Here is a 24,344-nt window from a genome sequence, read left to right on the forward strand (position 1 = left end):
TTCAATATCAGATAACCACTTTCAATAATCTGTTTAAAAAAATATTCTTGAGAATTTATAATATGAAAATAATATTCTTGATTTCTCTATTTCTATATTCTCTCAAATAATTTTCTCATTTTGTTTTAAAATATTGTAAAATATTTAATTTTATTATGCATACATGTTTATAAAAAAATATATCATTAATTATAACTAATATGTAATATAGAACTTTGATGATTATTGAATTTTAATTATTAAATTTATTCAAGAAATTTTGTTTTTTATATTCCTATAATATTAGACATAGTTACTGTTATAAATAAGGAAACATCATAATTTCATTAAAAATTCATAAGAAACATATAAATAAATACATTATATAAGCTGTTGTCAGATTACAATTTATTATTTCTTTCTTTGTATGAATTTCAATATTTGCACAATTTTCATGCAATAGTAGAGGTTCTATTATATTTACAATACTATTAATCAACAGTAAAAATACTCCTAGATGTCATGATTCTTTTCTAATATGCTATCATGATATAGCAATCTTCAATTATGACTTTTCAATTTTCAATTATAGTCTTACGTTAATTATTACATTACTTACGTAACATAATTAATAACTATTTTATAATTTTATAACTATTGTTATTGTATATCAGTAAAACAATAATAAAAAAAATTATCAGTTCTTGCATCATTATTCCATATTATTCCATGATAAATATTTATTGAATCATATAAAAGAATAGATTTAATTTATTGCAATTGACTTAATGATTTCAGTTGATTCCTTCAACTAGAGTTAGTTTCCTCCTTTCTTTTCTAATCTTAAAGCTTTTCGTTCTTCCACTTTTTTACGCAATGCGTCTATTTTTGATGATGTAATATGTTGAAATTGTTGTGGCTTTGATAATGATTTATCATATCTGAAAACAAGTAAATGATTTTTATAATATATTTTATTACAAAAAATTATTTTTAAAATTTTTACCATTTCTTCTAATATGTTAGATTTCTTTAAAAATAAATTATATTTCTTTAATTATATTAAAATTAATCAATTATTGAACGAATTGTCAAATCATTACTTATTCATTTATGTGTTACATTACTTATTCATTTCGTCAAAGTTTTTTTTCGGTATGAATTTTATATAGAATATATTTATAAAATATAAATGCAATTTTTTTCTTTGTTTTTATTAATTTTTTAATTTTATTTATTAGATTTATTTTATAATTTTCTATTTTATAATTTATTAATTTTATTTATATTATAGTTATCAAAATTTTTATTCTATATTTTTTTATAAGTTATAATTAATAATGATTTTACAACTAACTTATTTGCTTTATATTCTTTGAGTGCTTTCCGTGTATCTCTGATTAAATTTTTCTGCCTTTCACGTTCTCGATTAATGATAGATTTTCTATTTTTGATCTCTTCATCTAATTTCATTTTCATCCAAAATAATCTCTCTTTCAGCTAGGAAAAGAAATGATTGATAATATAATAATTTGAGTAAAATTCACTTTATTCTTCATTAATTTTTTATCTAATTTTTGTATTTATCAATTTTTGACGAGTTTTGATGTATTCAAAAATATATTTTAATTTTAGAAATTCAAGAAAAAAATATCTCTAAAAACATATTATTGATATACATGTTTAGTAATAATAAAATAATAATAAATCGATAGTTATATAGGATATTAATATAGCATATTAATATTCGTGGGATGTCGTGGAGATTTTAAAAGCGATTTTAAAAACTAAAATGAACACAAAAATTAGTATACAAAAATGATGATTAAAATAGAATGAGTTCTATCTTTGTATAATGTTCTTATCTCGGTTCATCTAACGTGAATTTAAATTGTTTAATATTATTAAAATTAATAATATTAAAATATTAAAAATTTAATAAATAAACTGCAATTGATTTTTTATAGCATCTTTGTTATATATAATAAGTAACAAATATTATATTGAATTTTTGATAGAAATGTTCTATCAATCAGATAATATAAATTTACTAGTTTTTTCAATATATATATATGTTCCAATGTATATTTCAATATATATATTATAATAATTAATTGAATTTTTACTAAAATTTTTATTACAAATTAAATTTACATAGCATTTATCATGATTGAGAGTTGTTTTAATTTTATTATCCTTTTGGATACTTTGCAAAACTTTGATCAATATTAAAATATGTTAAAATTATATTAAAACATATTTATAATTTTTAATATTTGAATTCTTAGAGTTAAAATTGGAATTGATTCGTCAAAAATTATTAATATACAAAAAAATAGATAAAAAAAACTATTGAAAAGTAAAAAATTTATACAAAATCTCCTAAAATAAACTTAATAATGTAAATTGATAGTTTATTATTGTTAATTGAATAGAAATGATATGAACTTCCGTCAAAGACATTTCGCAAAGAAGACCGAAGCCATTTGTTTCAGTTGGATCGAAATCCTTAAAGGATAATTCTCGTAAAGATTGAATCGTTTTAATCTCTTGGATTAATTTGATTTTTCTTTGAATTTCATTCTCTCTCTGCTTTATCAATTGAGCTTTCAATTGTCGAGATTCTTCGGTAACTTCTGCAGCTAATCCGAAAAATTATTGATATTTCATTAAACTTTGTTTTAAAATAAATAATATTTAAATAAATATTTCTAGCAATTATTAAAAAAAATTTTTTAATATTTTTATCACAATATTCTTTAAATATTTTTTGCAATATATTGTTTTATAAAATCTTCTTCGTATTTTTAATAGTTTTCATTTTTTTTTGTATTAAAAAAATCTCGTTTGTATATATATATATATATACAATATATAATACAGTAATTATAATAATTATTTATTAATCTGTGACAAAATAAATGTTATTTAAAAATTTTAAATATACCTCTTTGTTTTTTTTCATCAATCATAATATTGAAAGCTATGCGAGAAGCTTGTTCGATTTCACGACATTTTTCAACCATTTCCATTACTTCTTTATTATGATTTTCTCTCCATTTCTCTAATTTTTCATAAATTTTTTGTTTCTATGAAAACAAAATAATGAATTTATTATATTCATAAATAATTATTATTTTGCGAAATAATATTTTGTAATTCAATATTTTGTATTATATATATTTCAATATTATATATTATATATAAATAATATTTTATTTATCACAAGGATCAAATTTATTTATAAATTATTTTTGAAAAAAATTGAAAGCAGATAACATGATATTGTTATATCTTTAATTAATTTACAAGAATGAAACAGGATTTTTACAAATAATATATATTCTAATGGATAATTCCAGACAATATCTGGCCATTAGATAGAGTACAGATATTAAATGTTTAACATTTATGGGCATGATAATATGCTTATGATATATTATTTAGAAAATTGGAATTAAATATGGCAGATAATTCTTACCGCTTGCTTAAAGTATATGTTTAGGAACAATATCTCTAAAAATCTGACTATGAAATGAAGAAAAGAATGTTTTTCAAAAGAAGAATAATTATTCAGCAGTTAACCCAGAATCTAAAATTGTCAAAAAATAAGAACAAACAGAATAAGACTAACGAAAACTCAAAATTTTCAAATTTGTCAAAAGAACTAAAACCATGATTCACAAGTCAATACATTTTCTTGAAATATTAACTCATAACTGACATCATGGAGTCTAGGATATTTTCATACATTTGATTTTTTATAAAAAATTATATAAATATTATATAAATATATATATTATATATATAATATTATATAAATATTATATAAAAAACTATATAAATTTTAAATGTGTGATATTATTCATATTCAACAAAAATGAATAATGTTACTTAAAGTTAGAATTTTTATTAATTTTAGATTATATTTCATTTATAATATCTCATAATCAAATCGCATGCTTTTGATAAAGTAATATAGTGTGATTTTTTATACATAAAATATATCAAAATATATACATATATAATTAAAAAAGATGAAAATGAATGTGCAAAATAATGTATCTATAGAAAAAAATCTTCAATTTGAAAATTCAAAAACACAAAAATAAATTTTGGGATATATAAAGTAAGTATAGATTATTATATTAATATATATATATGTATATATGACTATTAATATATATATATAAACAGTTTTGGAAAATCGATTTTAGAAGTCAAAACAAAAATTGTTATATAAAAATGGTTGAGATTTATTTGTTAAATTATAAAAGCTACTAATACAAAATTACATTACTTTAAAAATATATATATGTATAGTGAATCTTACAAGTAATCATATTCATTCAATTATTTAAGCAATATTTTTTTATATATTTCTAAATGCATATGTTGTATTAATTAAGCATTCATATAAATTTTATTATAAAATAACAATTTAGTTTAGTAAAACAATAAATTAAAATAAACTATTGCAAAATCAACAAGTATTCGTAGTATAGAAATTTTGAATGTAAAATCAAAATATTTACAGATACAATTGTCTTTTAGAATTGTCATTTCTACTTCACAATTACCATTGTTAATAATTGATCGAAAATAGAAAAGAAAAAGCAATCGTTTGAGAAATTAAAAAGAATCTAACAATTAGTGATAACATTTATAGAATGTTTTAATAAATAAGTAAACTTTTAAGTAATAAGTAAAAGAAAACTTACCAAAACATTTTACGAAAAGAAAGTTCCTTAATAATAAAATAATAATTAATAATAATTATATATTATTATATATAATTATATATATTATATATAATATATATATATATATATATATATATATATATATATATATATATATAATATATAATATATATAATATATAATATAATAATATATATATATATATATATAATATATATTATATATAATTATATATAATTATACATTTATTAATAATAAAATTAATAATAAAATAATATGTAAAAAATTATCATAAAAAAATTATCATTAATCATAAAAAAAATTGAATGAAGTTATTAGAGTTCGCAAAAAAATATATTGATAGAGACGTAAACTTCTGGAAATTAATTTTTTTAGATGAAAGCAAATTTAATATATTTAAATGGATATATTATAGTATAGAAAAAACCAAATGGAAATCAATTCAAAAAATTTAAAACCAACAGTTAAGCACTAAGAAGACTCCGTTATAATACAAAGATATATAGTTGCTTGCAGCATTGATGACTAGTTTTCATTGAAGAAAAGAATAATGAATGAGAGCATAATTTAAACATTTTGAAAAATATCCTCCCAAAGTCTTAATATAATACAAATTTATGATTAGCCTTAATATAAGTTCTATGATATAAAAATATCATTAAACATCTATGACAGAAAAAAGATTAAGAAACCAAAAGATATTAATTTTAATAAAGAAATGTTAAAAAGAAAATTTAAAAATATTTAAAATAATATAAAATAAATCGCGTAAATTACGAAAAAAATAATACATATATGAATTTTTATATACTTTATCATTTGTAAAGTATTATTAAATGCAAAGGCGACCCAAAGAAAAATTAATTATTATAAAATTATTTATATTTTTTATAATAAGTTTAATATAATAATAATAATAATAATAACAATAATAATGATAATGATGATGATAAAATAATAATAATAATGATGATAATAATAATAATAATAACAATAATAATAATAATAATAATAATGATAATAATAATAATAATAATGATAATAATAATAATAAGTTTTATATATAAATATGAATACTTGTAAGATATTAATTTTATAATAATTTATTTAGATTTATTGTTTTATTGTACTAAAATATTATTTTGTAATAAAATTTATATAAATGGAAAGTTTATTTAATACAATATATGAATTTAAAGTTAATAAATAAGAATATGAGACTGACTGTAAATATTATAGCAAGATGACGAATGTAGAATTATCTCACTTTATTTTTCTAATGATCTAATACAAACTTAAATTGCTTATAAAATTATAACTTAATAAATAGAGTTTCAATCAAAATTTTTATAATATATATATATTATAATATTAATATTATATATATATATATTAACTTTCGTTTGTATTTGTTTTGATTTTTAAAATCAATTATTTAAAAAGTTTTTTGAAACATATTAATATATTGTATAAGTATGTATGTATTTCTTTTTTCTATTTAAATTCTATAGAATAAAAAATAACTTTCAAGTCAAATAGTAAAAGATTTAACAATTGCATCAGAAAACAACAATTAGAAAGATGTGATAAACAAAAAATTAATATTTTTTTCTATAATTTGGTTTTCTATGTTTTTTTATGTTTTTTAATTAAATTATTATTTTATTTTAATTATTTAAATATAATTAAAATATCTACAAAACAGATTAATTTATGTTTTTTAATAAGTAATATTTTTATGTCAGGTTATTTAATATTTCTTGTCTGGTTATTTTATATTTCTTAACTGTATTCGTTAAAAAATTATAGAATCTCATTATATTATATGTAAGTTACATGAAAAAATTGTTTTCTAATGTTATTAGAAAAAATACTAGGAAAAAAAAAGAAGTAATAATAAGAAAATTGATGTTAAATATTTTAAAATATATAATAGATATTAATTTGAATATATGATAAGTATTCAAATATTAAACAGATAATGTCTAGACATAAACAAATGATACTGAACAATGATGCTGCAAAGACAATCCCGTTTTTGAGAGAAAAATTTGATAATCATTCTCTTTGTACATTTAGAAACAATTTGGCGTGATTGGAGTGTCAATATGGTTCTGGAGTTTGAAATATTTCCAGCCATACCAGTCTCAAGTGCAATCAGCATAATCCTATTTGAAAAGAATTATTGCAAACAGATGGGAAAACAACGGACTTGTATTGTCGGAGCGTATTCCCTCCGATTTCATTAGGAGTTTTCTTTGGATTCGAGATATCGCTCAATCAGAGGGTTTCGCAGCATTATTGGTACTTCACACCTGGTACCTCACTGAAGATTCACAAGCTCACGAGATGAATAAGAAAGGAGCTTCAAAGGGTACCAGTCTTTGAAGAACTTTTAAAAACCTGCGAGAAGTTTGAGAATGACAGAATTACCAAAACAAAGCAATAAAATCAACGAAAATTTCGAAAACTATCAGAACTGTCAGAACTTTCAGAACTCTTTGAACTTCCAACTTTTTCTAAACTTCGAATTTTAGTGATCGAACTTTAGTAAACTCTTATTGGAATATGGACTTTGCCTTTGATTATCTTGTTATTCGAACTTGTTAACAGTTAACAACTTCGTAATAATTATTTTTATTACTATATACCATAACTTCAGGACCAGGTTAACAATAAATAAATAATAAGATATATAATAATGTAATAAGACATTTTAAATAATATTTATTTATATCAGGCAATATAGATATATAATAGATATATAAACAAAATAATTTTTTGATAATCTAAGATAAATTTTTTTATTTATTTAAAATTAATATATCATAAAAGTGATGTCTAAAATATATATAAAATATATATAAAATATATGTTTAAAACAGATAGACTAGCATAATAAATAAGTAAAAAGCTATTTATGAATTATAATATCTGGACTTATAATATCTCAAATTCAATGCTTATTTAATAGTTATAATGAATATAAGCATAAGTATATATAAATTAATGATATTTATCATTATAACTGTAATTTCAGTCGCTTAAAAATTATGTTATATTTTACTTTTGCAAATCCAAAGGATCTGTAAACATTGGCTTATGCATATGCAGCCATAGATGTATATATGTAAGAGAAATTATATGAAATAATAATAATTTTTTTTTGCAAAAACTAAGATCAAAAATTCATAACATGCAAAGAAAAAATATTAATTGTTCAAAATGTTAATTTCTATAATATATAAAATCATCGAAATCAAAGACAATCATTTTCATTTCAAATATATATATAATTACGAAATATTTTAACTATTGATAATGATTTTATAACAAAAATTACAAAAATTATAGAAAAAATAAATTATAGAAAAAAATATAAATTTTTTTAAATAAAGTTTCATATGACATTAATCACAAATTAGCATAATATTTGAAGGAAAAATGAAAGAGAAAATCTCTAATAAAATTTTAGTTTCGGAAATTTATTGATTTTCAAGATATTAATGAAAAATTTTTAGTATACATTGAAACATACATTTATACATACAGATAATACTAATACATTCTTTAGATATTATACCAGATATTAGATTAGATAGATTAGATACTACCAGATATTATTTAATGCAATTCCTTTTAAATTTTGGAAACCAATAAATTAATAAAATTATATTTAGAATTCTTTTTCTCTCTTTCTTGCAAATATCGTACTAATTCGCGATTCGTATTATATAAAACCATAATCATTTTTTGTTTATAATTTTTCTTTAATTGTTTATACTAGACAAACCTCACGATTCTGCTTTTGCAGTTAGATCTCAGTTAGAACTTTTCCTTTTTTTTTTCTAATAGTTGTTCTCGTTCTTAACCGATTTTTCGATCATAAGTAAATTAACTAATATGCGTAGTCGATGAAATATATGAAATATATAGAAATGAAATATATGAAATATAATTAAATGGCAAAGATTGAAAAAATATTATATATAGTTTGTTATTGGTAACACTTGTAACACTTGTTGGAAGTTCTTTAGAAGTATAAAAAAAGTCATTCTTTTATAGCGAAAAAGAATGAGTCACAATTGATTCATGAGCCAATAATCTTAATTCACACAATTGATAAACTTTTTATTATTTAAAACAATGATATTTTTATGATATTTTTTCGAGAATTAATTTTTAACCTTAGAATGGATTTGGATAGAAAAAAGAAATATAATAAAAATTATATTGAATAAATTATATATGCAGAATATACAAATTATATATTTCGCGAAATTTTTAAATATTTAATTTTAGAAATTAAAACAAAAAAAAAGTTAGTAAATAAAAATTTCAATTAAAATTTATTTATTAAATTATAACCAATTTAAGTTTGTGTTAAACAAAATAAGACCAAAATAAAATGAAATAATTTTATTTTCATCATATCGTCATAACATTTCTCTTTTTTTTCATTTAACAAAATTAAATTACTTATAATTTAATAAATAAACTTTAACAAATTTTTATATAGCAATTTTTATGTTTATTTTAGCTTCTAGAATCGATCTTCCAAATATATCAAGTATAAATATATTAGCCTATATATTTTTTACATATTCCAAAATTGTATCAATTTTTGGAATTTGAATCTTTTTTTATAAGACATATCATTCTGCGATATATCCATTATATCATCCTTTTTATATATATAGCTTCGAACATATTTTGATTTATTTATTTTGCTCATATCCTATTGTTTTATTCTATGCTATAACATGCGATTGAATTATGTTGTAAATATTATTTTAAATAAAATGAAAAATTAATAAAATTTTAATATGATTTTTCAAAAAAATAATCGAATTGCAAACCCATGTTCTTATGATACGTTTAATTCTCACGATGAAAAGAAAAAAAAAAAATATGGAAAAATTAGCTTAAGATCAATTTGCCATTCTAATATTAATTTCTATCAAATCAATGTTAAATTAACTTGCAACTAGGATTTAAAACGTTTGAATAACTTAGAATTTATAAAATTTGATGCCTTAAAAATCTTTATTATATATATATATATATATCTTATATGTTTTGAAAATTTTTATTGTTTAAAAGTCTCGAAAGTTTCAACAAATTTGAAACTTTTAACAGTTATTTTGTTTTTCTTTATTTATTTATTTTTAACATTATTTATTTTTATTTTTATTATTTATTTTTTATGTGTTTTATATTTTATTTTTTATATTTTATAATCTTTTTCAAAACTGAAACGATATTATTTGATTTTAATTCAAAAGCAAAAATAAGAATTTTGTGTCAACCAAACTTTTAAATCTTCTAATAAGGATTTTCATTTTGAAAATTTTCAAAAATTTTTAAATTATTTAATTTAACTTAAAAATTTCTGATTCCGTACAATATTATACAATATCCATACAAAGCGTTTCGAATTCCATTATGTTACTGTCTGTGTCAATTTGTTAGCATTCTATACTTACCTCTTTTCGTACTGTTTCTGCATGGGCTTTAATGTCATTTAACAACAATTTCTTCGCAATAAAAGCATTCTCCCGAGTTAACAATGCTAAAAGATGTTTTTCTTTTATTTTTAATAATTCTTCTTCTCTTTGTTGCTGCCGTTTTTCTTCTTCTAATTTTAATATCAAGGATGGATCGAGACTTCCTTCTGTTAATGCTTTTAATCTAAAATTTCATATATCAAACAGAAATACATATAAGAATTATTTGAAAAAAATAACAATATAATATTTTTGAAAATATACATGAAAATAAAATTTTATTTTCGACATAGAATTTAAATATTATTAAAGATATTACAAATTTTAGATAAAAGATCGAAAAATTTTAATGGCTGATTGACACGAAATTTGGAAAAGAGAAAAAAGTTATAAAAATATACAATTTTTTAAAAATATTTTTTAATTTTTGAGATAATAAAAAATTTTTAATATTATATATTATTATTATATATTAAATTTTATCTATATATATATAATTAATATATATAAATAATATATGTATTAAACATCATCATTGTCAAATGTTTATTAATCGATCTTAATAAAATAGAGTATCCTACGTAAAATTTTCAATTGATTTCATAAAAAAAATCACAAATATTGGTAGTCTTTTCACGAAGACTTTTAAAATCTTACTAATCCAATATTCTTAAAATCGTTTCTATCTCAATTGTGCCCAAAACAATTACCATATTTGTACATCAAATATTTTTATCTGCAAATTGATTTTTTTCTATTTACATATGAAATATTTGAAACATACTTAATGTTTGATAAATATAGTTCAATTTCTTGAAAATGATTTATCAGATTTTTCATAGATTGTGAATAGAATATTTTAGATGTAACTAGACATCAAGTATTAGATATTAATTTAATTATTGTTAGCATTTAAATTTTAATCGTTCATATTAGAAATGTCGTTTAAACGAAAACAAGTTATCAATTGAAACGAAACATAAAAATTTAATAATAAATTTAATATTAAGGAATCGGAAAATGACAAATGTACAACAAATTTAACAGACAAATATATTGAAAAATCCAAGATCAATGGCATAAAAAATTAAATGAGAAATACTAATTCAAGTGCTTTTCCAAAAAATTTTAATTTAGCAGAAAATGATAATTTAAATATTATTCTCTACCAATAATTTCTTCAATATAAGATAAAAAGATAATAAGATAAAAAATATTTAAATAAAAAAAAAACATAAAATATGTAAAAAAACTCAAGAGCTTTAATGAAACTTTCTTAATTTTAAAATGAATAATGGTTAATTGATAAAATTTAAATTACATGATATTTGTCAAATAGATATTAATAAAACATTTAAAATATTGTTTTTAAGCTGTTGTTAACATTTTATCAAATTTCTACAAGAAGAAGAATATGTATTGAAAAATGTTTATAATGCCAATGAAAAATCAGTTCCTAGTCAAAAAATGAGTAAAGATAGTATTATTGCATTTGTTTGTGCAAATGCTACTGGATTTTTATCAATATCAGTACTAATAATAACAATAAAAATAAGAATGTTTCGATATTTTAAAAATGTTAATATGAATGCTCTGCCAATTATTTATAATATATATATATATATATATATATATATTAATCTCTCTATTGATCTTTGAATGGTTAATGCTATTTTCATTAAATTAAGAATGCTTCTTAATAACAATTAAAAATAAATTGAAAAACAATCACAGAAAGAAAATTGTTAATAATTAATTCGCATCATAATTGCAAAATATTAAATACAAAAGAATTTATTAAAATCATGTATTATTTGTATTCAATGGATCATAGTATAATCAAATGTTTCAAAAAAATATATAAAAAAGATTTGTTATAAAATTAATATTATTCTAATATTTAATATAAGTGAAAAAATAAAATAAAATAAATTTCATAAAATTTCACAAAAAATTAAATATAAATTTCATAAAAATTAAACTACTGTTATTATTATAAAAAATTCTTAATCAAATGTTAATAGTACAACGTTGAAAAGGTCATGGAGACAGTTTATGATGTTAAAAATAGAAATAGCGCAAAAAGAATCAAAAACAAAATATAAAATTTTATATTAGAAAAGCTATTGTATAATCTGAATATGTTTATTTTCTATTACTGCGAATATATTATATCTTATTATTAATAATTGACGTTCCATTATACTTACTTTTTTATTCAAATAGTTTAAGTTTTTAAATAATTTAAGTTATTAAATAATTTAAATAGACTTTCTTATGATTTCTTATGATATACATATATATAACAAGAAAATTATTTTTACTTATTATCACCCAGAAAATAATTTATATTTTATTTTCGCTCAAATTATCTATAGATAAATATTAAGTATGCTAATATTTATGTTCATTTATGTTTATGTATATATTACAGTGTAAGAATTGATGATTGCATTGTATTGTTAAAAATATATGTGTATAAGAATTCGATATATTAATAATTTTTTTTAAATAACCCGAAAATTAAAAAATTAATTACAACACATCATATAATCATATAAATAACCTAATGGCTATTAATATCAGACAGCTCTAGGCACAATATTTAAATGTTTTAGCTAAATGTAGTTCCATACATAAGTAATTTTTAATTTTGAATTTATATTAATTATATATATATATATATATATTAATCATAAAAACTTACATAAGAAATTCAGTCTTAAAGTAATGTAATGGAAAAAATGATGCAACATATTTTATAACATATTTCAAACTCATTGATATCGATGAGAAAAGACCAATATATATATATAAGTAATCAGTTTATCTATAGCTCGATCATAAAAAGAATATGTGATAATAATTATATATTTGCTTCAAATATCAGCTCCTTTTCCATCATAGATTACACTTCATACAGAAATTTTATTTCGAATTTCTTTTATTCGCATAAATCAAGTTTGTAAATTTAATTTTGCATTAAAGTTTTATTTTGATTTAAAATTTTTATATAAATATAAGGAGTCAATATTAAATTATAATTGGTGATGTATGTAAATATTGTCTTGCCTTTTTTTCATGAACGAGCTATTCGATCTTATTATTGAAAAATTTGTATTATGCAAAATTTTTTGATATGTTTACATCTTAACATATGTATATGTATATGTCATATTACTTTTTTATTTCTTTTTCTTCAAGGTTGATTATATGAGCACATTCCCTTAATGTTGAAGCTGTTGTATGCTTTATTTCGACTGGCTAGAATAAATAAATAATTAAAAAGCATATAGCAGATAAAAATTACTTTTCGAATAAACAAGTAATCTTTAAGAAATGTAATACCAAAATAAATCCATAATAAAAGTTTTATACTCTTTTAAGTTTAAAGAATATTTTCTTCTATCTAAAATGAATATGTTTATTTTTGTTTATTTTATTTATTTTTTGAATAAAAAAAATTTAATGAAAGAAATTGTTTTTAAAGATAATAAAAATTATGTAATAAAAATCAAATAAGATTATAAAAAATAAAATTTTAAATATGATTTTTATAAGTATTATTATTAATTATAATTATATTGTAATTATTATATATTGTAATTTTCTTCACCTTAAAGTTTGGAATTGATTTTCGTACAAAAGTTGTTTTTGATTCTTGTTTCTCAATTGATTTCTCTAGAAATTTATATTGTTGGAAACAATTTGGAGCATTCTTATTCGCATCTTTCAACAAATTCATTGCATTTAACTTATTCGTTTTTCGTAATGATTCTAATTTTGTCTCCATCAACGGTTTAAGATAATTTGATCTTGGAATTTTTCGTGCAAACTTCATCACTGACAAATCCTATCCAGGTGATATGAGTCTTCAAAAAAGGAAATCTTAATGATTTGTTAACTGTTTTAATTTATATTAAACTAATATGATAATTACATTTAAATAATATACTTATTAATATCTATATATATATCTACATATGTGTATATAAGAATATTTCATAATATAAAGAATTATTCGAAGTTATTTAAAATAAAATAATTTAATCTGTGCTAAAGATAATTTTAAAATTCTTTAAATATCGATCGTTGCTTAAGTAATATTAAATAAAATTGCTTTATGAAATGCTAAAATATCTTCATAAAACATATAATTCTATATACAATGACTCATAATGAAAATTGAGCAGCTAATTTTTTTAAAATTAGATCAAACTTGAATTTTTCTAAAATGTTAGGAAATTTAGTTTACTAAATTATATTTTTATTTTTCTAATTAAATAAAATGTAAAATTCACGATATAGAAAATTATATGAAATGCGAAAAATTAAATTTTATTCAAAAATATTATATTTAGATGTTAAAATATAGTATAAGAGATTAATAAAAAATTTGAAGAAAATAATATATGATAAAAATTAGTACGTTATATAATACTTGAAATTGTATGATCCAAAATATTTCTTGATACATTATATATTACATATATAATTTCTTTATAAGCATTAATAGAAATAAATAAAATGAATATTTTTATTTTTAAATGATAATCTAATAGATAAATTTTTAAAAATAATTTTTTAAATTATATTAAAAGAAATGCATTACATTATATATTTGTAATACTAGTATTTGGAATGTTAAAATATCTAAAAATTTATTAATTTTATTATTTATTATTTAATTTGTAACATTACAGTTACACAATAAGTAAATAATAAGAGCAAATGATCTATTAATCAATAAAATGTGTAAAAATTGTAATTTTAATATTTCTGATTTAATTTACAGAGAAATAAATTCAATTTCTTAAAAAAAATTTTGCAAATATTCAATTATTGATATCATAGTTAAAATAAAGTCAAAATAATTTATTTAATCTATTACATTTTAATTTTATTTCATTAAATAAATTTTGCAAATATTCTGAAAATATAAAATATGATACGAGATTTTAGATTTCAATGTTATTATTACTATATTTAATACTATATTATTAATTTAGAAATCAAAAAATGAAGGTAATTTGAAATATGGAATATTCAAAATGTTATGTTATTCAAATTAAATAATGAAAAAACAATTAAACAAAAAAAAGGATTAATAGACCAAATCTACCAACTTGTACTTGTCTATATTACAGATTATATACAGGATATTTTAAAAATATGAGAATCCGTTAATTAAAAATTCCTACAGTAATTTCAAGCAACATTTTCCTTTGTAAAAATTTTCATTTCAATTTCGTTAACGAATTGTTTACAAAAAATTAACGAAGCACGTAGCCTAATCAAGTCTCCATAATAGTTCGCTATGTGCCGTCAACCGAACATAAACAAACTTATATAACAAACAACATAAATAAAGAATTTTCGTATACAAAGAAAAAAGTCAAATATAATAAATATTTTTTTATCACCAAAAAATTATGTCGAATTATAACACAAACAATGAATAAATTCAATATATGAATAATATTCAATACGTTTTTTTCGATATATGTTGTTTGGATTTGTTTGGATTCATTCGGCGATACAGATAACATTATCATTGCGGCTCTAGTAGATTACGCTTCATGATTGATCAGTAGTTTTTTAATAACAAAGCTGTAATAAAAGTTTTTGAGAAAATGTTACTTCAAGTTAGAAATTTTGGATTAAGAGATTCCTACATTTTTGAGATAGTTTGTGTTATTTCATATTACTGCATATATTTAAAAATTAGTAGAATTTCATTTTCTAAGTCCATTTTTATTTTTTACAATATGATGTGAAACAAAATATCTCATTTACTAAATATTCTTAATAAGCAAATTGCGTTATAAACGTACTTAATAAATAAGTTAATTAACATTTTTGTATATCAATTTTTATTTTGACTTTTAGAATGAATTCTCAACAAGAATTTATCTTATGATTCTAATAAATTTAATGAGGATAACAGCTTAAAACATAAAGAAAATTTTGAAAAAGATTTCGTTTAAATTGGAAAAAAAAAGAATTTTCGAAAAATTCATCCGTTATACATATTTATTGTTGATTGCCATTTATTTATATACAAATAATTAATAAATAGAAATCAGATTTGACATATATACTGTCATGTAAACATATAGAATTCAATATATAGTTGAATGTTTTTATAAATTATAATTCGAAAATTAAAGCCAATCATCGATTATTTATTATGGAAAAAATTGATGAAAATAATTTTCTTTACAAAAATTTTAAGATTATTAAAAATGGTAAAAAAAAACTAATCGATAATGATCAAAATTCAATTACAATATGTATATATGTGTACTATGACAATAGAAAAAAAAATTAAATTAAATATACTTATATATTTTCAACTTTATAAATTACTCACTTCGGGTGTATTGGGAGGCACATTCAAACGAGTTCTTGGTCGATTTAAGACATTCATAAACATGGGAGTTGTTGATTCCTTTTTAGGAATTTTCATATTTCGTAAATATTTTTTCAAATGCTCCTGAAGTTTCTTTAAAAAATTACTTATATGTTATTCTTGTTTTTTAATAATGATGTGTGTGTGTGTGTATGTATATTATATATATAATATATAATAAATAAAATTATAATTGTTTTAAAATCACTGAATTATACTAAAAACCTCTAAATATGGTGTTGCTTCTAATAACGGGAGCACAAGATTTTGCTCCACAAAATGTTCCTCAAATGTCAAACAACCTTTTTCCAAGAAAAAATTCGGAGTTTCTGCACGAAGAAGATAACCAATTAAATTTAAAATTTTTTTTACTTTAAAATGAACAAAACAATCAATCGAATCTTCAAAAAATATATTGAATATTCTATATGACAAAATGTATACAAGCACTGAAATATTAAATTATTAAAATTTATTAAAAAAAAAAAAAGAACATTAATAAAAAATTACTAACTTACACATTGTTTGATGCAAATCATCATAATTGCGACAGTTTTGTTTATCCAAGTAATCTTTACTTACTGATTCTAAAAAAATTGTATAACGAACTATATTCATAAACAAATCGATAAGGATATTTTGCAATGAAATTGGCATAATCTATATAAAAAGAAAATTATATAATTATAATGTTAATATATATATATATTAAGTAAAAATTTTGTTATATAAAAATGTAATTTAACCCTAAGTTCCTCAAATTTGTTAAAATATTGTTCGATAGGGTTGAAATCAAACTTGCACTTATCCTTTGATTTTTTTTCAACAAATAAGAAGATACAAAATTCATCTGGACTTAATTCTTGTTTTAATATTAGATATACATCCAAAATTTTTATCAATGGAATCAGAATAGGTAATTGAAAAACATTTGTCTTCATTAACTAAAAAAAAAAATTGATTAACTATTAATAAATATTTGAAATTAAAATTATACCTCTTCTTCAGTGCAATTCATTTTTAAGGAATCTAGCTTAATAATCTATTATCTCTCATAGTTTAAATATTCCAATTTTTATTAATTTAAAAATTCTTAAATTCGTTACTAGTATTTATTAAAATTAATAAAATTAATTTAATATTTCGTCTAACTTCACAATGAAAAAGATAAGAAAGATTCATTGATAAATTCAGAATGTTTCAATAAATAAATCAAACTTCAAGATTGATTGTTACTTTAATTTAATTGTTAAATTAATTTAGAAAAATATTAAATCCTTTGCAATGTTCGTTCATCATTTCAAATAACAATTCAAATGATGAAAAAAAAACAAATTTAATATAATAATAATATATTATTTATTATTTAAACTTTTAATTAAGATTTTTTAAAATTAATATGATAATAATAAAAATCATGAAATATCACCATGTTTATAAAATCGAAATTCCAAATAATAATTTCATTTATCGGGAAATAAAGACTATTTAATAATGCTTATCTCAAATAGATTGCCACTAAAACGATTATTTATATAATTTGCAATATTTATGTTTCATCACTTAAATAACAAGAAATTAAATTTATGTAAATGGATTAATTGCAGTTTATTTATTTTATTACATTACATTAATTACATAAAATTTTATTCTAATAATTATAGTTCAGATAATTAAAATTCCATTATGCTGTGTATTTTTATTTCTTTTCATATTTTTTTCATTTTCTTATATCATTTATTTTTTAATTATAAGAGATTTAACCTGTTAACCGAGCGGGACGTCTAAATACGTCAAACGTAAACAAAAGCGTGTACAGGTAGGACATATGAATACGTCCTTTAAATATATGTTGCGCCCTGGGACGGGTGGGACGTATATTTTCGATGACAATAGAGGTATTAGTCATCGATACATCTTTCGACATGAATTTAAGACGCGAAAAAATCAGTATTATTTCGCTATTGAGAGTGGTGGATGTGAATCGGTTGAGCAGTGACAAGTACGTACTTACATATATGTGCTGTTTCAATGCATATATTATATACAAAAAAGATAAAGGTCATTTGGATCGATTACACTTTTTGATAGAGTGTGTAGAGAAATTAGTAGATATCAATATAGTGAAAACCCACACAAAGCATCAACAAACAGCTCTGCACCTAAACCATTACGCTTAGTTGAAAGACATTTTCCAGAACAAATGAAAAACGATAAAGGAAAAACCAAATCAAGAAAATGCCGCGTTTGTTACAAAAAAGTGTTAGGAAAGTGTTAGGAAAGAATGATACATATTGGTGTCCAGACTGTAAGATAGCATTGTGTATCAATAATTGTTTTAAAATATATCATACGGAAATTGCGTTTTGAATTTTCACATATATGTACTTTAATTTTTTAAACTCATTATTTCTATTTTATTTTGTTATATTGTTCTGTAATTATTAACTTTTTTATATTTTATTATTATCTAAATAAAATATATATATTTTGTACTCTTTATAATCGTTTATAAACTTTGTAAAATTTATAATTTCTTAATTTGATATTTCCATATTATTATTGGTATCCTTTTCTAATTGTTCGTAATTTTGTATTTTTCTTCGAGCTATATATATAAATAAACGAAAACGGATATGTTTCATAGTCTTTTCATTTATTTTAGGCATAAATAAAAAATAATAATAATATGTCATTACGTTCTCCGGGCGTAACGTACAGACACGTCCTAGTGAAAGAGCTGTACCGGTTATATTCTACGTAATTAAAAAGGGAATTCCCCGGTTAACAGGTTAGCAACGAAATAATTTAAAAAAACAAATTTTAGATAAAGTGTAAAAAAGCAAATTTCAATATATCTAATATTAAGTCATTAAAAAATTAATTAACTCTATTAAAATATAGAAATATAAATAGAATTTATATATTATAATCATCTTTTTAAAAAATATATTTTCAATCCTTATTTTCTTAAAAAACTCTTCAAACTCTGTTGAGTCCCAATCAGCATTAGCTATATGCTACCAATCAAGCACGAACAAATCCAATATATCTCGAAGAAAATGTATCGAATTTAATAAATATTTTTTTATCAATAAAAAATTATATCGAATTATATTATAAATATGAATGAATAAATAAATAAATATTAATGAAAAGATAAATAATATTATATAAATATGATAGATAATATAAATATAAATAGATAAATAATATGTAACATACTTTTTTTGAAATATATTACTTGGAGTTGTTTGAATTCGCTTGATGGTACATAGCTAATACTACTGTATATGATATATTCATTTAAAAACTTCTAATGTAAATATCTCAAGATTAATTACATTTTCAAAAAAATGTCTTATATAATATATATATATATATACATGTATAAAAGTTTTAAATATTTATTTGCAAATTCTTATTTTATAAAAACTATTGTAAAAGTTATAAGTTATTAAAAAAAAAATTATTGTATGGAATATTTTTAATAGATTTCATAATATAAAAATATTTAATAAAACAAATACTATTTTCGATATTACCATTAACTATTTTAATATTAAATAATTTATTAAAAAATTATGATACAACGAAATCTTTTTAATTTTTTTAGATTAATAAATAATAGCATAAAATCAATAACCAATTTTTTTTACCAAGATATAGCGCAATTTCCTATCGATATAGTAAGATATATATTTTGAAGTTATTCCATTTTTATTTCATATTAATATTTATTTATTTTTTCAATATTTAAAAATATATACTATATACTTTCATTTCATAAATCTTCTATTTCAAAAAAAAGAAAAAAATAAGAAAAAAAAAAGAAATGAATGAAATTGTAATAGAATGAAATTGAATTTTTGTAAACTATCTCGTTGTCATTAACAAATTAAAATAATAAAAATTAAATAATTTCAAAGTATATCTCAGTAAAAATAATCCTATGATAATAAATCAAATTAGATTTTACAAGAAAAATTATTACATGATATAGTTAATAAAAATATTTAAAAAATTATTTTAAAACAAAAATCAATATTTTTATTCATTAATTTTTTAAATTGATAAATAACATGATAGACAATTTTTACGGTTAAATTTGCATTTTGCATATAAAAATATGTAAAAAAATTCTTCGTATTCAAACGACAAAATCTGATTAATTTGTTAATTTTTTTATATAGATGCATTATTATTTTACTATATATATATATATATATATATATATATATATATATATATATATATATATATATATATATTACTATATATATATATATTATAGTACTATACACTTTTTTCGTAAAAAAAAATCATCAAATTCAGAAAAATATAGAAAAAAATGTTAAAGTGATTGATCTTCTATATTATTAAAAAAATACTTTACAAATTTTTTATATGAATACGTAAAATTTTGAATAAAAGTTTTATTGAAATTGAAAATATTTTATAAGCTATGTTTATCTTTCCTTTTTCTTTTTATTTTTCAGACAAAACTTGAGAGATAAGATATATTATATATCTATAGAGATAAGAGATAATGATACTAAGTCTTAATAAATAATGTCTAGTCAGTCTAAATAAAATCACAGTCAAAATAGCACGAATTTATTATTATAAAAATATATATTTCTATATTATGAATATATCACTCTTTATTATTTATATCACTACTCTTTATTATTTTTAATTTGCAATAGGTTATAAGCCAGTGCGTAGTGATTTATCAATAAAATAATAAAAATAATAAATGAAATGCAGAGAAATGAATTTTTTTTTAACTTTAGAAAACACTCAAATCTGAATCAAAATGATAAATGAAAGTGCACATTTTGCAATTAAATAATGATAATTATTCAATATAATGTTATGAATTAAAACTTTTAATGATTAAAAAAAAATTGTGAGATATGATAACATATGAAAAATCTGATTCAATGATTTCCTAATTGCAAAAAGATAAGTATATTATTGGATTATTAATGAAAGGTAACTAATATATAGTTTAGTAATATACTAATTACAATAAGAAATGCGAAACAGCATTTCACGACTATGTGATTTTGACTATTATTACAAACTATTACCAAAAAAGAAAATGCTCAAAAATTCCATTTACATTTTAATATTGACATTTTAAAAATGATTGCGTAAAATATAAACTGTGAAAAGTAAAAAAAGAAAAATACATCTTCATATAAATTTTCATCTTATAATAATTGTTGTTTTTATATAATTATTATATAATTATTTTTATATAATTATAAGAAAATTTCAAAGAAAATTTATGTTTTTAAAAATAAAAAAAACTTATAGATCGATTCCAATGAAGCAATCCACATAATGACGTTGAAAGATTTTTTTGTTGAATTCAATTCGAAAAAAAAGCGTATATGTATTATAGTATCCCATAAGTTTCTTTCTTGCACTATTATTTTTTTTAAAGCAATGAAGCATAACATGCTTTTTTGGTTATCTATATTGAACGGTAAAAATGACTGTCACTATTAAGGCCCGGACTCGTGAAATGGTCGGGTCCTGTTTTACTGTCAACAGTTCGAATCCCTGCCAAATAATTTAACAGTAATTTATGAGCAGGGTTTCGTAATAGTTTCCAGATCTTAGTTTGAACAGAGACCATAGCATACCACACTTTACGAGCTGTATTTGCACGCCATATAATGGACCAGCGTAAAGGTGAAAGCAAAAGTCCTGACTCACATGCACTACGGTGCAACCCCGCGAAGGCCCATCCCTTGAAACCGCCCTTCGACGCGATGTTCCTCTAGTCCCTCTTTGTGTGCATTTTCACGAAAGGCAAGGATAAAAGAAAAGACCAAGACTCGCGGTGTGTAGTCAATTTGAGTAGTTGAATATAGTAGTCGAACATAGTAGTCGATTTGAGTAGTCGAACCAGAACTGGCAGAGAAGACACTGTGGAGTGTCATAGAAGACACTAGTCGAATTAGAGAAGACAGATAGATAGATCTTGACGACGTTAATCAAAGCACAGTTAGAATCACATAGTTAGCCGCAAAGAGTTAAACTATCACCATTCGTTCATAAGATAAACGAATATAAAGTTCCTACAATAGCAGGTGGTCCTTCGAGCAGTAATAATAGTATACTCCATTTGTGCAATATTCAAAGTCGTATCCGCTTGCGGCTTTAACAGAATTTTTCTATTATTCTTTTTCTATATATCTTTTTCTATTATTATTGGTCATCGACCAATGTTGTTTATAAAAATTTTATATATATAAATTTTATATTATTACACTTAAATTTATTCTTAGATAGCAAAAATACAGAATTTTTTGACAAAATTATAATAATCAAATTACAACGATAGCAATCTCATATTTATATTTATATGTTCAAAAATATATTTCCAAAATCATCGAAATCAATAAAGTGACATTCTTTCTGTACAGATTGTATCACATTGTGTTGATGTGACTTTGAATATTGCACAAAAGAAATGTATTAAATATCAAATGTTTAAATGATCATCTATCGTTAGAAAACTATACAAGTATTTGTTAGTTCAAAGCCGTTCGTGGAGCTACGGAATTTAATAATAAATGATTATTATAAAATTCGTTGTTAAGTATGTTCTATTCACTTCAAACGGTAGATTCTCTATGTATGTGATGGTTTATAGTATCACAGAGTACGAAGGTACAAGTTCGATGAATTCGTAAGTTCTTGGTAGTTCTTGCGTTGAAATAGTTCTTGAGTTCCTTCTCCGTGGTGAAAAAGGATGTGCGAAGAGTTCTTGAATCCGTGTAACTGACTAACTTCCTTGAGGTTCTTGCCCCGTTTATAAAGGTTTTCCCCCAAGCTTATGCCTGATTGAGCTGTACCAAGGAAGTATTTCTCTATAATAACTCTGAAGGGCTACGCTCATAAATCCATTGTTTACTAAGTTGTTCCATATATGTACAATGTTTTCCTTTTTGGGTATTGATGTTAATTAGGATTGGCTAAGATCGTCTCAGGTACTAAAATCATATTGACAATCCAGGTATAAATGAAAGTTTCTAAATGTGTAAGGCAATTTAGAAGAAATTCTCATTGACCAACTGCATTGTCCGTGCAGCATCATCCTAAGCATTTGTCTGGACACTATATGTTCATTTGTCTGAACATGTATTATGAGTCTTAAATAAACTAATAATAATTATTGTAACTATCTATTTGTGATTATATTGAATTCTATGATTTTTTATTATGATTTGACTGCGATTAATTGCAATCTCTCTGGCATTTAACTAAAACTGGGATAACTAAAACTCTATCTTGATTCTAACTGTAATTGGATCTAAATTCTATCTCAATTTTAACTACAATCTTATCTACTTTTTAATTATAATCTAGTCTGAACTCTATCTGAATTTTAATTGCGATCTTGGAAAACTATCGGCTCTTAGTTCTCTCTTTAATTATTATCTTTGAAAATACAAAAGAAAAGAACTCAAAAATGAGTCATTACGATGTCACGTTGTAGCATATGAGAATCAAAATCCTTATGAACGCTTTTATAATGATCACAAAATATTTAGAATGTAACTTTTGGCTATCAATGTTATATCTTAGTCTCGAATGATTGCGAGAACATTAAGAATGTGAAGAATAAAAAAAACCGCTCGTAAATTAGTATATAAAAACTAGTGTCTTTAAACTACTGAAAATACTGAAATTATCAAAAAT

At 20.6% G+C, this 24,344-nt stretch overlaps 1 protein-coding gene across 1 annotated transcript; it reads right to left on the minus strand.

Moving 5' to 3' along the window:
• Positions 1–372: 372 nt before the first annotated feature.
• On the minus strand, positions 373–17,787 carry LOC147658335 (cilia- and flagella-associated protein 99). Its single transcript, XM_086902966.1, has 12 exons — positions 17,620–17,787; positions 17,369–17,566; positions 17,141–17,282; positions 16,848–17,071; positions 16,584–16,715; positions 13,827–14,063; positions 13,392–13,474; positions 10,190–10,394; positions 2,927–3,068; positions 2,428–2,621; positions 1,337–1,479; positions 373–920 (listed from the first exon to the last, which is right to left on the minus strand). Exons 1-12 carry the CDS (start codon positions 17,638–17,640, stop codon positions 797–799), a joined length of 1,845 nt encoding a protein of 614 aa, XP_086759092.1. The 5' UTR covers positions 17,641–17,787; the 3' UTR covers positions 373–796.
• Between the last annotated feature and the right edge of the window lie 6,557 nt (positions 17,788–24,344).

Source organism: Apis florea, unplaced genomic scaffold, assembly GCF_048593485.1.
Source record: "Apis florea isolate Af1SG1 unplaced genomic scaffold, ASM4859348v1 contig_2274_pilon, whole genome shotgun sequence".
Taxonomy (NCBI): domain Eukaryota; kingdom Metazoa; phylum Arthropoda; class Insecta; order Hymenoptera; family Apidae; genus Apis; species Apis florea.